Here is a 15,538-nt window from a genome sequence, read left to right on the forward strand (position 1 = left end):
AAGGCAAATGATGCCCAAATTCATATGGAGTCACTGCCTTTCTCAACATAATGATTGGACATGAGCGCTCCTGGCTGAGCTAATATTTTGCGACTTTTGGCGGTTTCAAGAGTCTTTGAGAGTCCTGACAAAGTGGTGTCACTAGGGCATGACAGAGGTGTGGTGACCGCAGCTTGTCAAATTCATTATGAATGGCGGGTTTTACTACGCCACAAATCTTACTACAGCCACGACTAGCTTAGGATTTGTTGCAAGGCTCACAAACAGGTGTATACCACTCGTCCAAACTCCTGATTCATGAAGAGGCGCATCTCTTCACCTGACTCCAGCACATGTCCTCATTCAGACTGTCGTGAACAAAGCTGGTCTTGATTAATTGGGGCCTAAGTATTACCCTCCCAAGGTCCTCCACTGGTTTTCTGCTGCTGCTCTGTCTCTGCTGTTTGTCTGCAATCTGATGTCGCATTGACAGCACAGTCATTGTATATGGCAAGAGATTCTGAACTCACTTACTGGCTTCAGTCACCTTTAGCTTAATTACCAATAAACAATCTATCTTGCTGATGAAAGCAGTATAAATGCTGTAGGTCCTGGGCATCGAGTCCTCATATGACCCAGTAAAAATAGGATTGGAGAGAATTTAGCCATAACAGTAAAATATATGCATGTCTCCAGTCTGGAAGGAGGACTACTATTCATGAAGCATTTGACAGATATAGAAAAGTGGACTCAAAAGTTAGGCATGAAATCACTGGAGATAAGAACAGAAGAAACGACTAACAGTGGTCAGACTACTTCTGAATAACTGTCAAAGTCATAACAAGCCCAAACACTACCAGTGCATAAATATCACCAAAGCCAGACACAGGTAAACCACCTGTACATGGCAAACAAAATCAGTGTATGTGAACCAACATCTTGTGAAGATATATATTAGGTCTCAGAAGAAGAATCCAATAATCCAATAAAAGGATACAAACTGATAAGGAAGAAAAGACTAGCATGAAAAATAAAGCAGTCAAACTATTGAAATATCTGTCTGAGAAGAAAGAAGAATCAGAAGGCATGGAAAGGCAAATGACAAAACAGCTGAAACAAAACTTGGTAGATAAAGATGAAGAAAACATCTTGAGACAGAAACTATTAAAACTTGTTAAAGTTACTGTAGAAAATAGATGGAAATAGACAGAAAACTAAGGCAAATCATAACTTTTTCATGTTCACTTGACCACAGTTTTGGGTTGATTACAGGCTGGGACTAATGGACTCAACTTTAGCTGTTGAGAAGGGGTGATGGCATATTCAAAAACTCCAGGCTTATGCTTTGGAGGGACTATCTTTAGCAGACGGTAAATTGTGCAGTTTTCTTGACCATATTGTATGACCTCTCTGGTTTGTTTTTTTCTTGTTTTTCCTGTTATCCTTCATGTTGTGGTGACATAACTTGAGTCTGATGGGCCCCGGGGCAAAATTTGGACCGGGGCCCCCTCCATCCTGGTATATGTGTCCCTCATCCTGGTATGTATATGCCCTCCATCCTGGCATTTATGTCTCTCATCCTGGTCCCATCCTGGTATATATATATACTGTATATATATATAAATATATATATATATATATATATATATGTTCTCGATCTTGGTATATATGTCCCTTATCCTGGGCCCCATCCTGATATATACACTGCTCAAAAAAATAAAGGGAACCCTAAAATCCCACATCCTAGATATCACTGAATGAAATATTCCAGTTGTAAATCTTTATTCATTACGTAGTGGAAAGTGGAATGTGTTGAGAACAATAAAACATAAAATGATCAATATAAATCAAAATTAATATCACATGGAGGTCTGGATTTGGAATGATACTCAAAATCCACCCTCATGGAGTCTGTTTCTGACAGTTTGAGCAGACACATGGATGTTAGTGGCCTGCTGCTGGGAGTAATTTTACAGGCTCTGGCAGTGCTCCTCCTGTTCATTTTCATCTGATATAGGATTCAAAGTTATCAACAGTCCTGGGTATTATTTGCCGGATACAAGCACATCATCCATCCAATAGCGATGGCAGAAAATACTATTTAATAAATCTATTAATATACAGCAGAAGAGATATAAAACCTAACTTTAATAGATATGGTTAAAAGAGCATTTGCTCAAATAAACCACACATTATCAAAGTATTTACAGATATAATGTGCTCAGTGATGCCAGTTAGGTAAAGTGTTTTCGCTGTCTCAATTTCCTGGTGAAAATGTTTATATCTTTTATCCACTCAAATGGACAAAAGTTGCTTGTAGGGACAAAAGAGAGCACTTTATTCAAAACCGATATCTCGCTATCACTTACATTTCATAATGCACCAAATGTTTTCTATTGGTGAAAGGTCTGAACTGCAGGCGACTGCTTTATCACACAAACTATTCTTCTGTGAAGCTATGATGTTGTGATGGATGCAGGGTGTGATTTAGCATCATGGTTCAGTAGTAAGCAGTGCAGCCTTGCAGCGCTGGGGTCCTGGTTTCAAATCCCACCAAGAACATCTCCAAGGAGTTTGTATATTCTCCCCATGCTTGTGTGGGTTTCCTCTGGGTACTCCGGCTTCTTCCCACACTCCAAAGTCATATTGATAGGGAATCTAGATTGTGAGCCCCAATGGGGACAGTACCAATATTTGTAAAGTGCTGTGGAATTAATGGCGCTATATAACTGAGTAAAATAAATGAATAAGTCTAGCTGAAATATGCAGCAACTTGCCTGAAATAGATGTTGTTTGGATGGGACGATATGTTTTACTAAAACCTCTCTATAAGGGCTCAAACTCAGTTGCGCTAAACTCGGATGAGTCTTGCATGTTAATACCCGGCGCTGCTGCCGGCACTCAGATCGGAGCATGCGGCCGCATAGGAATACATGCAGTCGCTCCTCAGTGCCAGGTATTGCCGAGTTTCGCTCAAGTGAGTATGAGCCCTAATACTCTACATTGATAGTGCCTGTCAAGATGTGTTAGGTGACTCTTCCATAGGCATTAAAACAACTCCATACAAAGACAAGCAGGTATTTGAACAGTGCGCTGATAACAAGCTGGATGGTTCGATGGTCCATCTCCTTTTCAATCTGTAGGACACAGCATCCATAAAGAATTTCAAATTTTGATTCAGCTGACTACAGACCAGTGTTATATTTTGTCTCAGTCCATTTTAAATTAATTTTGTACTAGAGAATTATGTTGATATGTCCCTTTCTCTTTGCATGACAGAGCGTTTACTTTCAATTGTGGAGTGTACCGCAAACCATGTTCACAGACAATGAGTTCTGGAAGCATTCATGAGTTCACGCAGTGATTTGCATAACTGAATCATGACTGTTTTTAATGAAGACTTGTAGATAACGAATATCCAATATTGACCGTCAGCTTTGACATTGGTGCATGGGGATTTCAACTGAATCTATGAATATTTTGTTGTGCTGTAGATGGAGGAATATTTGAAACTTTAGCAATTTTACGTTGAGGAACATTCTTTTGAAATTGTTCCACAGCTTTTAGATGCAGTTGTTCACAGATTGGTGAATCTCTGATCATCTTTGCTTCTGAGAGACTCTGCCTCTCTAACTTGTTCTTTTTATAAAGTCATGTGACTGGAAAACTGACCCTCCAGCTGTTTTTTATTATTACTACTTTTCCCCGCTTTTGATAACCATGTGCCAGTTTATTGTAGATGTGTTGCTACCATCAATTTCTAAACGAGTTAATTTTTTCAAATTAAAATGGAGAAATTTCTAATGTTCAACTTCTGGGCTGTGTTCTATATTTTGTTGTGAATAAAATATGGCTAGAAGATGTTTCCAAATTATTACATTCTTCTTTTCTTCACATTTTACGCAGGATTCCAACTTTGTTTGGAAGTCTCATTTGCAGGGGAAAGTCATTTGCAGTAACCTTTTCCAACCTATAACATACCAAACTACTGATATGTTTTTCTATGAAGTGCTTGGTTACTCCTGAATGCATATTGTTGCCATTTATGATATTATGTATGTGTTCATACATAGGGGTTGAAAAAGGTTACTTACCCAGAAAGGGAGGTGATTGGCGCACAAAATTATTAAAAGTAAGAAATGTATTGGATTTTGCTGCTAAACACCAAACAACCTAATGGGTTAATTATAGAAATGATATTGTATGGCCCTGCTGCTGTTTGTGAACTGGCTGCCGACCCAATCTGTCTCTTCTGTGCTCTGGTACGACGGACAACCCGAGTCCTTTTTTGTCCGCTTACCCCCTCTGGGAGTACTGCTGTACTCTGTGTCTGTTGCTGCGTCTTACCCTGGTGAAGCTGATATCACCTCACTTCCTTCCGGTTGCTGTATTATATATAATGAATATAGCCACGGATCCGGTATCCATCTCTGCGCCTATTCTGGGTAGAGGTTATTGCTACCCGGTTCTCACAATGTCCTTTTTCTCTATTCCTCTTTTCCTACTATGGGTATCACGGGCCTATAATCCGTCATAGGGCTGTTAGGAGTTCAGTTATACGACCTCTCACTTTCAACTCCTCAACCCAACTGCCAGTCCTTTTCTCAGACCAGAATAGATCAAGGGGAGTCTCTGGAGCTCCCCCTTCTGGCCGGAGATGGTAGTGCAGTCTTGCTATTTTAATATTTGTATTTGGTGTCAATAACTATTTTTGTGGCAAATACCCCTAGGGGCGCCACAATATGATGTATTGAGGATAATAAATTCATGTCAATAGTAATGCTTTGAGCAACATGTGTTTCCTAAATTAATTATTGGTTGTTCACATGTAATTGTTTTTTACTGGTTTTAAATGTAGTCATAGTTTAACAGTCTAATGTGGATTATCTCTATGGCTAATTGCTTGAAATACGTCATAAACACATAAGAGGGTTAATATGGAACTGCACGTGATTTTTTAACAAAGATGTCAATAAAGAAAATCCTGTTTTTTTAGCCCCTACTGGAATTAATCTACTAAATATTGTCACAACACAGCTGTTGAGTGACCTCGGACCAGGGGCTCCTTTACTGGCCCTAACACTAGGGGGCAACCTAGCTCGCCCTGTTCCCTGGGATACTTCAGATGGCGAAGACGCCAGGGCCTCTGCCCTTGCCTTATCCCCTATATTAGCCCTCCTTATGTTCTCTTCCCTCACCCAGGTAGAAGGGGGTGCTACTGTACACCGCAGTACACCTACCCGACAAACAGTGTGACAAAGACAAGGGGAAAGATAAAACTGCACACACACCAAATACTCACTCACATATAACAGAGGTATCCAATGGGGTGTGCAGGAAGGGGAAGAAACCAAAACAGAAAAGCATAAGGTATTACCAAGCGTACAAACCAAATAACAGTTTCCAGCACTCCTTCTCATACCAAGTTCTCGCCCTCCTTTAGCCATGCAGCAGAAAGCTAACTCTGATGAGGATTAGTAATAGAGCGCAGATTATATACCGAAAAGGAGTGGCTATCTGAGTACAGCTGAGAACAGGGATTTCCAACGTGGCAGACTAACCCTTGTTCTGCCAGAAGAAATAAACACGTTTAATAAGACAGAGAAGAGCTTCTTCTCAGTGCTGGAGTGGGAGCAACCAGACGCTGTGATCTTCTGGCTCCGCTCCGATGTGGTAACCCCGTGACAAATATAGTATGATATCTGTCATAGAAAACATTAAAATACATAACCCTTTTGCAGGGAGGGGGCATTGACCCCCCTCCTCTCTCACGGAGAAAAGAACTGACCATCTAAACCTCTTTTGGTAGTAGAAACACATGTTTAACATATGGGAAGTGAGGAAATTACGTATAGCTAAGAAGTAAAAAAAATAATTAAAACTCTATTTGAACCAGAGGACCCCTGCTGTGCAAAGCAGGAAATCTAACACTGTTAGGCTACTTTCACACATCAGGTTATTTGTTTCAGGCAGAATTCGGCAAATTGAAAAAAAAACGGATGAGAGAGAAAGAGAGACCAGAGATGCTGTATTGTTTTGTCCCCTTTGTAAAATCTTTTGTACATGTTTTATGAACACTGCCTATCGTTCTGGATTAAATATAACATTTAATAGTTCTGTTCCTTTTGTTCTGTAAACCACACTCCTGAAAGTTATAAGCTACCTGTCAGTTATCCAATTGGCCTATAAACGACTGGTGGTGGCAGCCAATAATCTGCAGCCTCATCTGTTAATCATCGGTCAATTGTTTAATTGTCCTAATGTTAGGGGGCAGTAAAGGGCTGTTCTTGACAAAAAGATAACAGCGTGACGAGTTTAGTGCGACATCCTTGGCTGCTATTTTTGATCATATCCATGCAGAAATCTGAAAGTATATTGAGTGCATCTGGATTTATAGAAGCTTAATGCAAATTATAGTATATTTTAATTATTATTCTTATTTATGAAGACCTAATGTGGCTTAAAAAGTGATTATGTAATTATCATTATACTTTATTACTCCTATTGATCCAGCACAAAGTGATTTAGTAATCTAAATTATAGCGAGTGCGACATCTGAGAATTGGCAAGGTCATAACCTACAGCTCACGCACAAAAGGGGAATATTATACACAAGTAAATATATGTACAAACACGGTCATATGTTCCTACAGTGGAGCACCAGAAGGCTTCATCTATGTTCACAATTAAGCATAATTTTATATCTCTTGAAAACTCTTAAATATACAGGTACATAGGCATGAGTCCCTCATAACAGGGTTATTATTAAGAAATCGAACATGTTATAATATCATCCGGTCAGATTGTAAATTGCTATACCAGGACAGAGCCTATACTGCTTAAATCTGCCTGGTCCTGGTAGGTTTGTTTTTGATTGTCTTCAAGACATTGCAGTGGATAGCAGACTTGATCAAGAGATGTATTCAATCAACTCTTAAGAGCCACAAAATTTTTGGTGACATTATTTTCCTGACCGTATTTGAATACCTTAGAAAGGCACAGGGGCTTCATAAAATATAGCATATACAGTTGTGATCCAAAGTATTCACTCCCCATTGCAAATTTACAAACAAGAATAATTGAAATAGTTAAAAACGACCAATTTAACAAGTGTTTTTTCCAAATTCAACACAAAATGACGCTTTTAATGACTACTGGAGCTATGAGAATTACTCAACCCCTTCATGATAAAAGCCTTTTTGTGATACTTGACTGAAACCATCTTGCCCTCAAAAATGCTGGTTTCCAGTGACAGAAAAAGCAAAGCCTCCATGTTGGTAGTGTGTCCTTTTCAGCGTTTTGCTTCATTCTTACTCCTCCAGACGTTCAGCTGATCCAGTTTGTTTTGTTTCATCACTCCATAGAATAAAATGCCAAAACTTTTGCATCCTATTTTACAGCATATTAAAGTCAACTTTTCTTGTACCTTTGGGTTAATAAAGTTGTATGTCTTGGGGTTTCATGCTCTACTAAGTACTAAAGATGCAGGTCATGAAGGGGTTAAATCATTCTGAACCTGGAGTAGTCAGCAAATGTGACATTTTTTGATGAATTTGGAGAAACCACTTGTAAACCGCACACAGTTTGTACATTTTGTTAATAAATCTAATTTGTAATGGGGATTAAATAATTTTGATTGCAACTGTCCTTACATTCATCAATATGTGCTATGTCTTTTTAGCTGTATTTGAAAGGCCCTATTAAAATAACATTTTCCCCTACATTATTTCACCAACAATGTAATGAAGTATATTCTTATGAGAGTGCACTCCAGCTATGTAATTTTTATGAGGGCCTTCAAGTTAGTTCCACACCATACAAATATGAGGCGTACTGCAAAAAAATGCAACTGTATAAATATGGGCATTTTAAAGTGGATCTGACATTAGTAGAGATGAGCAAATATATTCAAGTGGAATTGAATTCTGCTTGAATATTACAAAAATCCACTTTTGCCAAAATTGAATTTTTTACGTGATTTGCTTCCGCTTGGATTCAGCAAAATTGTAGCCGCTGACCACTATTTTACTGAACCATATAGGGCCATCAAAGAGGTAAAAAGCAAACAAAAAAAATTACCTGTACTCACCACTCACTTTTTCAGCCCCCTCAGCTATCCTCCAGTCCTTTTTGCATCTTGTTCTCACCGCCCCGAACAATGAAATTTCTGGGCCTCTTACGCTATGCCAGTACTTCCTGCTATGATGAGGATCTGCTCATGCAAGATCATGGTAGTTGTAACAGTATCCCAGGCCACTTCAGAGCTGGAAGTGAGGACTGGACAGATGAAGATGAGGAGCGGATCGGGCGAAGGAGGTATGTAAAACGTGAGTATAAGTTTTTTTCATATTATATTTAATTGTCATTGCTAACATTAGATGGATAATGGAAAAGACCAAAGATAACAACAAGGAGATCTATTTTTGCTATATCAAGTACAACAAAGCCTTCAACTATGCTGATCACCAAAAACTTTGGAATACTGTGAAGGATATGGGTGTGCCAAACCATATGATAAGCCTCATTGGGAACCCTTACATCAACCAAGAAGCAAAAGTCCGTACAGAACACAGCGACACAGCATGGTTCAAAGTAAAGCAAGGCGTCAGACAAGGCTGCATATTGTCACCATTATAAACAATAATAATAATAAAATAATAATAATAATTTTTCTTCAATTTATAAGCAGAAGCTATTTTAAGGAAGGCTGGATTTGTCAAAAGAGAAGAAGGAATCAAAATTGTTGGACAAATCATCAACAATCTTAAATACGCAGACAATACAACATTGATAGCAACAAGCATATATGAAACAAAGGACTTATTACAGAGTTTCAAGATGGAAAGCTAGAACATGGGACTGCTACTCATCACAAAGAAAACAAAGATGTTGACTACTGCCAGGTACGACCGGGACACATTTGAGATGAACGTCTACAAACTGTAACTTGTAAAGGACTTCAACCTACTCAGATCAATGATCACTCAAGATGCAGTGACGACACCGAGAGTCAATAGGAGAATAGCTATGGGTAACTCAATAATGAAGTCACTAGACAAGGTCTTCAAATTGAGGAACATTTCACTGGCGATGAAAACACTACTCGTACATAGTTTGGTCTTTTCTGTGATAACCTGGACAATAAAGAAACAAGACAGAAGAATCGACGCTTTCAAAATGTGGTGCTGGAAAAGGATGTTATCAATACCATGGATGGCAAGAAGAACAAACAAATCAATTTTGTAAGAAATCAAACCAGTCGTGTCACTCAAAGCAAGGATCACCCAGCAACAACGGCTACTCTGGACACACCAAACGAGAATAGCAATCACTTGAAAAGGACATCATGGTTTAAAGAATAGAAGGAACATGATGAAGAGAAGGACCAGCAACCCAGTAGCTTGATACTATCAAGATAACAGTGGGGAAGAGCCTGGTGGACCTCTCTAGGATTACATAAGATTTATCTTCCTACAGAGCATTCATGCATCAAGTCACCATGACTCGAGATAGTCAAAAGCATGCCCTCATCATCTCCCGCCTCGATTACTGCAACACCTTCCTCTGTGGCCTCCCCGCTAACTCCCTTGCACCACTCCAGTCTGTCGTCAACTCTGCTGCTCGGCTAATCCACCTCTCTCCTCGCTACTCCCCTGCTTTACCTCTCTGCAAATCCCTCCACTGGCTCCCAATTCCCCAACAAATCCAGTTCAAACTACTAAGGCTGGTTTCACACTTGCGTTTTGATCTGCAGCATTTAAAAAAAAAACGCATGTGGTGAAAAAACGCATGAAAACGCATGCAAACGGTGCGTTTTTTAGACGCATGCGTCTTTGCGAAAAAAACGCGGCAAAACGCGACGTTTTCCTGCGTTTACATGCGTTTTTTCCCACGTTTGCGTTTTTGAAACGCATGCTGAGAAGTGTGTGACAGCTGCCAAACATCAAAATCAACTAGAAAACACACTATTAATAGAATTAGCTAGGGTTAGGGTTAGGGTTAGGATCCCTAGGGTTAGGGATAGGGGTAGCTTTTTATTAGAATGTCCTGGTCACCAGGTCACTGATAAGCCACCCCCCACCATCAAGGTGATAAAGGGATCCAAACACTAACCCTAACCCTACCCCTAACCCTAACCATAACCCTTGGGATCCTAACCCTAACCATAACCCTAACCCTACCCCTAACCCTAACCATAACCCTTGGGATCCTAACCCTAACCCTAACCCTACCCTTAACCCTAACCATAACCCTTGGGATCCTAACCCTAACCCTAACCGTACCCCTAACCCTAACCATAACCCTTGGGATCCTAACCCTAACCCTACCCCTAACCCTAACCATAACCCTTGGGATCCTAACCCTAACCCTAACCCTAACCCTAACCATAACCCTTGGGATCCTAACCCTAACCCTACCCCTAACCCTAACCCTAACCATAGGGATCCAAACCCTAACCCTAACCCTAAGGGTTAGGATCCTAACCCTAACCCTAAGGGTTAGGGTTAGGATCCCTAGGGCTAGGGTTAGGGTTAGGATTCCTAGGGTTACTAGGGATCCTAACTCTAACCCTAACCGTTACCCTAGGGATCCTAACCCTAACCCTAACCCTAAGGGTTAGGATCCTAACCCTAACGGTTAGGGTTAGGGTTAGGATCCCTAGGGTTAGGGTTAGGGTTAGGATCCCTAGGGTTACTAGGGATCCTAACCTTAGGGTTAGGATTACGGTTAGGGTTTGGATCCCTATGGTTAGGGTTAGGGTTTTCTTGTTTTTTTGTGTGTTTTCTTGTGTTTTTCTATAAAAACGCATGCGTTTTTAACGCAAACAAATGCATGTGCTTAAAAACGCATGCATTTACATAGCAATGCATTTTTTTGCCGCGAAAAAACGCATGCGTTTTTTTGCGGCAAAAAAACGCTGCTAGAAATTACTACAGGTTGCATTTCTGCAAATGAACGCACGCGTCAAAAAATGCTTGCGTTGCCGAAAACGCGTCAAAACGCATGCGAAAAAACGCATGCGTTTTTAATGTTAAGTATAGGGAAAAAAAACGCATACTTTTTTTGCGTTTTTTTAGCGCTAAAACGCAGCTTACAAAAACGCAAGTGTGAAACCAGCCTAACACTGATTTACAAAGCCATCCACAACCTGTCCCCTCCCTATATCTCTGAACTAATCTCCCACTATCTTCCCTCACGTAATCTTCGATCCTCCCAAGACCTCCTACTCTCCTCCACACTTATTCGTTCCTCACACAACCGCCTCCAAGATTTCTTCCGAATATCCCCCATCCTCTGGAATTCCACGCCTCAACATGTCCGATTATCCACCACCCTCGGATCCTTCAGACGGAACCTGAAAACCCATCTCTTCAGGAAAGCCTACAGCCTGCAGTAACCATTCTGCCGCCTCAACAACCACCCGAGCTGCCGCCTCACCAACCACCCAAGCTGCCGCCATGTCACCAACCACCCGAGTTGCCGCCTCACCAACCACCCGAGCTGCCGCCTCACCAACCACCCAAGCTGCCGCCTCACCACCACCAGTGCTGCAGCACTCTAACCTCCTGTCTCTTCCCCATTATCCCAAAGAATGTAAGTCCGCAAGGACAGGGTCCTCTCCCCTCTGTACCAGTCTGTCACTGTTATCTTGTTTACTGCTAACGATATCTATAACCCTGTATGTAACCCCTTTTCACATGTACAGCACCATGGAATTAATGGTGCTATATAAATAAATAATAATAATAATAAATAAATAAAATCCGTGCGAACAGGCGAATTCGAATTTGCCTGAATCGCGCATTTTTTGTCATCAGACTATGCTGCTCTTTGTAAGGAAAGCATAATATAACAGTACAAATATTACTGTGTCTTTGTGTCTAATCAAATAATAGATGGATCATATAGTTTATAAGTTCATTGTATCAATGAGGAAAAACTTGCCCCCAAATCTCCTTATTGTGTCTGCCCTCCATTGTGGTGATTGACTGCTGGTTGCTGTATAACCAACAGTAAGAAATGGGGGTATTGCTGTTCTCATGAATACACTGGACTTTTGAATTCTATGCCTGATATATCCTCGGATCACTCCTATTAGCTTAAATGCAAAATGACCCTGATTCATCAAAGCAATTTCACCGGTATTCTGGAATAAATGTATTTGAAAAGTTGCAATTTTTTTTCGCAACTCAGAGTTGTGCAATAATTTTGCAATATTTGGCACCAAAATTCCTTCCATCTCCGCCAAATTTTACAGAGCTTGGGCGGGATGGCGGCATGATGCCACAGCTTGTCTAATTCATTACAAGCTGTGGCATTCCTTACTCCAGAAATCTTAAAAGTCAGGAACTGTATTAAGAATTCTGGCATGGTGCACAAAAAGTGCATGCCACTGATTAGGGGATCCTGATTCATTCGTTCCTAATGGATCAGGAGCGTCTGACTCTAGCACGAAAACTCATCAAGACTCGCGAGAAAATTGCCAATCTTGATTAATCGATTTCTGTCATATTGGCTAACTGATATATGGAGCAGCATAGCATAATGACAGATTTTAATGGTAATTTACACATTTACGTACCCAAATGTATGTCAAATAAAAATAATTTTGTTTGCTCACATTGATGTTATATAATGGATGTATAGTATATGTCTGACAGTTTTCCTTGTTACATGTATGTTGCCCAGTCTATGTGGTGTGAGCAGTGCCCAAGAAATGCCGATATTATCTGTGCCACTAATATTCTTAACCAAAGTAATCTAACTCATTCTAGCAAAGTCGTAGGAAATGGGTATTGTCAGACCAATCTATAATAATCAACCTCTTTAGAAGAGGTTCATAAATTAGAAACACTTCTACACCGTCTTGCTCTTTTAATGGCAACCAGCAGCGGTTAAGATAAACGACTCTGTTATTTCTCTATCTAGAGTGTTCATATAAAGGGAATAGTAATCCCTAAAGGTGGCTGGAAATTGACAGTCATACAACACTAAGGTTTTGTGTTGTTACTTATGAAGAATCTCAAGGCTACAGGAGAAGAAACTGGCTGCAATATAAGCTGTTTGTTGGTAGAGGAGCTTCTAACACATTGCAGTGATATATATTGCCCAAGGGAGGATGACAGTCCCAGAAACCTTTTAAATGCAGTTCTGTTTCAAGGAATCATAGTGTAAATCAAATGAAAAAGTAATAAGTAATCCCTCTACTTGCCTTCTTGAAAAAAAAAAAAGGTTTTACGATGAAAGGCAATTTTTTTCCTCATTATAAGATAAAAAGAAATTAAATAAATAAAAATCTCACCTTTAAAGGTAGTTCAAGGCCCAGTGGGCTAAGCACCTTCTGCGCCCAGGGGCCGGCAGTGATCACTAATTTTTTAGCTTCAAAGATACTGGAAGTGGTTGTTACAGTGACCACCTGTCCTGGCTGCACGTGCTTTACCTTTTCCCCATCACGGATCACTCCACCCATTTTTTGAAACTGCTCCTTTAATATAATCATAAAGAAGTTTATGGTAAAGATAAAACATTTTTGCAACAGTTTTTAAAATATGTTGGTGACTGCAAACTTTTAGGTAAATTATTAATATCTTCAATCTGTATTCCCTGGTGTTCATTTTTTTCAAAACAAAAGAAAGTATTGTAAGAATTTGGAAAGAGTGAGGCTAACTATTGGTAAAGAAATTTTTAATTTTTGTTATTTTTTAGATTTAGGTTTTTTTTTTCAGATTCTTGCAAACCTCCCATTCCTAAAGGAGCTGGCAATGGACTTGTGTATAAAAAAGGTATATCCTGATATTCAGTAAGATTACCCCTTTAACCAGTTCATGACCGGGCATATTTTCAGATATTATCATACATGCACTTTTAATGGCTCTAAAAAATGTTCTCGCTCAGATATCCAAATGTTTCTTATTTTTTTATGACACATGAAGCTTCATTTTATGTCACTTTTATGTCCTATCTCAATAAAATTAGGAAATACTTGCCTATTTTTCACCTTTTTTATATTTTGTTTTTGATATATTTATTTTTTTTAATTTAGTTTACACATTGTGCCTTCCACCATAAGGTCTTAGAAGACTTTCGCGAAAGGTGGGTGGGGGAGCATTTTAGCTTATCTAGTTTATTTTTATAATTTCCCCATGCTGATATATTAGCCTCAACTGCAGGGAAATGTCAGCCTCCTGGCAGCATAGCAGAGATGTCTGGGTTTCCTAGGACCAAGTGGCTTGTTCCCTCTCTACACCCATCGTTCGCAGGATCATGTGGTCTGAAGTAGAAATCATGCACTAATTCAGCACTGTGCATACGGAGATCGAGAAGGTAAACATGGTAACAAAAACATGTTTATCTTCTCTCTGGGTAGTCTGGCTGTGTCTGACAGCCAGACTCTCTTCTCCACAGTGGTGCGATCTACTGCTAGATGCTTACTTTGCCTTGACATTCCAGAACATCAGTGAAGGGATAACTGTGGACTGCCCAGATGAGCTTTGCATTCCTGAATAGTGATGTGCAAATATACTCGTTACTCGAGTTTTCCTGAGCACGCTTGGGTGACCTCCGAGTATTTTTTAGTGCTCGGAGATTTAGTTTTCATCGCCGCAGCTGAATGATTTACATCTGTTAGACAGCATAAGTACATGTGAGGGTTGCCTGGTTGCTAGGGAATCCCCACATGTACTTATGCTAGAGATGTAAATCATTCAGCTGAGGTGATGAAACCTAAGTCTCCGAGCACTGAAAAATACTCGAGCGTGCTCGGGAAATCTCGAGTAACAACGAGTATATTCGCTCATCACTATTCCTGAAGCAAATGGATTATTTTGACTTTAGAATGGTCGTCTCTTAAAAGAGGATCTGTGATCAATTTTTCTTACTTTATTACAGGACTAAGTGACCAATTTTTCTTACTTTATTCCCACTTCCCAATTGTTTTTATTTGATTCCCACTGCTCACCTGAGTATTTTGCTTTCTTTTTTTTAATCTGCCATATAGTTTCAGAGATAAGAACTTTTTTATTAAAAGCAAATTTTTATGACCTTTTCTCCAGGGGGGCGTTTCTCCCAAAATTCTCTGTGACCGTGTCTATGACTTGCTCTTCATTATTACACTGTGAGCAATGCCCCTTGTAAAAACCATAAAAATTAACACTAAATAATGTGGAGGTGGAAGGAATAGTCGATAGATGAGCCAACATCTATCAAAAAGAGTATGGCCAACTTTAGTGTAGATTTAGAAGTTGTATTAACCCATTAGTTCTACAGTGAAATAGAGGTTGATAAAGAAAGTATAAAATACAAATTCCAAGAAAAAGGTTGAACATTTTTTGGGGGGTATTTTTCAAAAGTAGGCAAAGAGTACACAATGGTACACAAAAAAAATAGCATTATATGACCCTTGAATCTCCTCCACTCCAGTGCTACCGCTCCGGTTGTCTCCTCTGTACCAGCAGTAGTGACATCCTGTTCATCAGTCATGTGATCGCTGAAGCCTCAGACTATTACTTCCACTACAGACCACAAAAGCATTTTTTTAAAAAAAAAAACCTCTACTTTT

The 15,538-nt window shown here is 39.7% G+C and overlaps 1 protein-coding gene across 2 annotated transcripts in view; it reads right to left on the bottom strand.

Annotated features, from left to right (window-relative positions):
- PIPOX (pipecolic acid and sarcosine oxidase) overlaps positions 1–15,538 on the bottom strand; it is a 72,043-nt gene that overhangs the window by 16,752 nt on the left and 39,753 nt on the right. The window contains exon 4 of one of the 2 annotated variants that reach the window (XM_077294316.1): positions 13,283–13,465. The exons of the other annotated variant lie outside the window; for it this stretch is intronic. Within the exon in view, the coding sequence (XP_077150431.1) occupies positions 13,283–13,465 (183 nt within the window). The remainder of the gene's footprint in view (positions 1–13,282; positions 13,466–15,538) is intronic. 2 annotated transcript variants of the gene reach the window in all.

This window comes from Ranitomeya variabilis, chromosome 3 (genome assembly GCF_051348905.1).
Source record: "Ranitomeya variabilis isolate aRanVar5 chromosome 3, aRanVar5.hap1, whole genome shotgun sequence".
Classification (NCBI taxonomy): Eukaryota; Metazoa; Chordata; class Amphibia; order Anura; family Dendrobatidae; genus Ranitomeya; species Ranitomeya variabilis.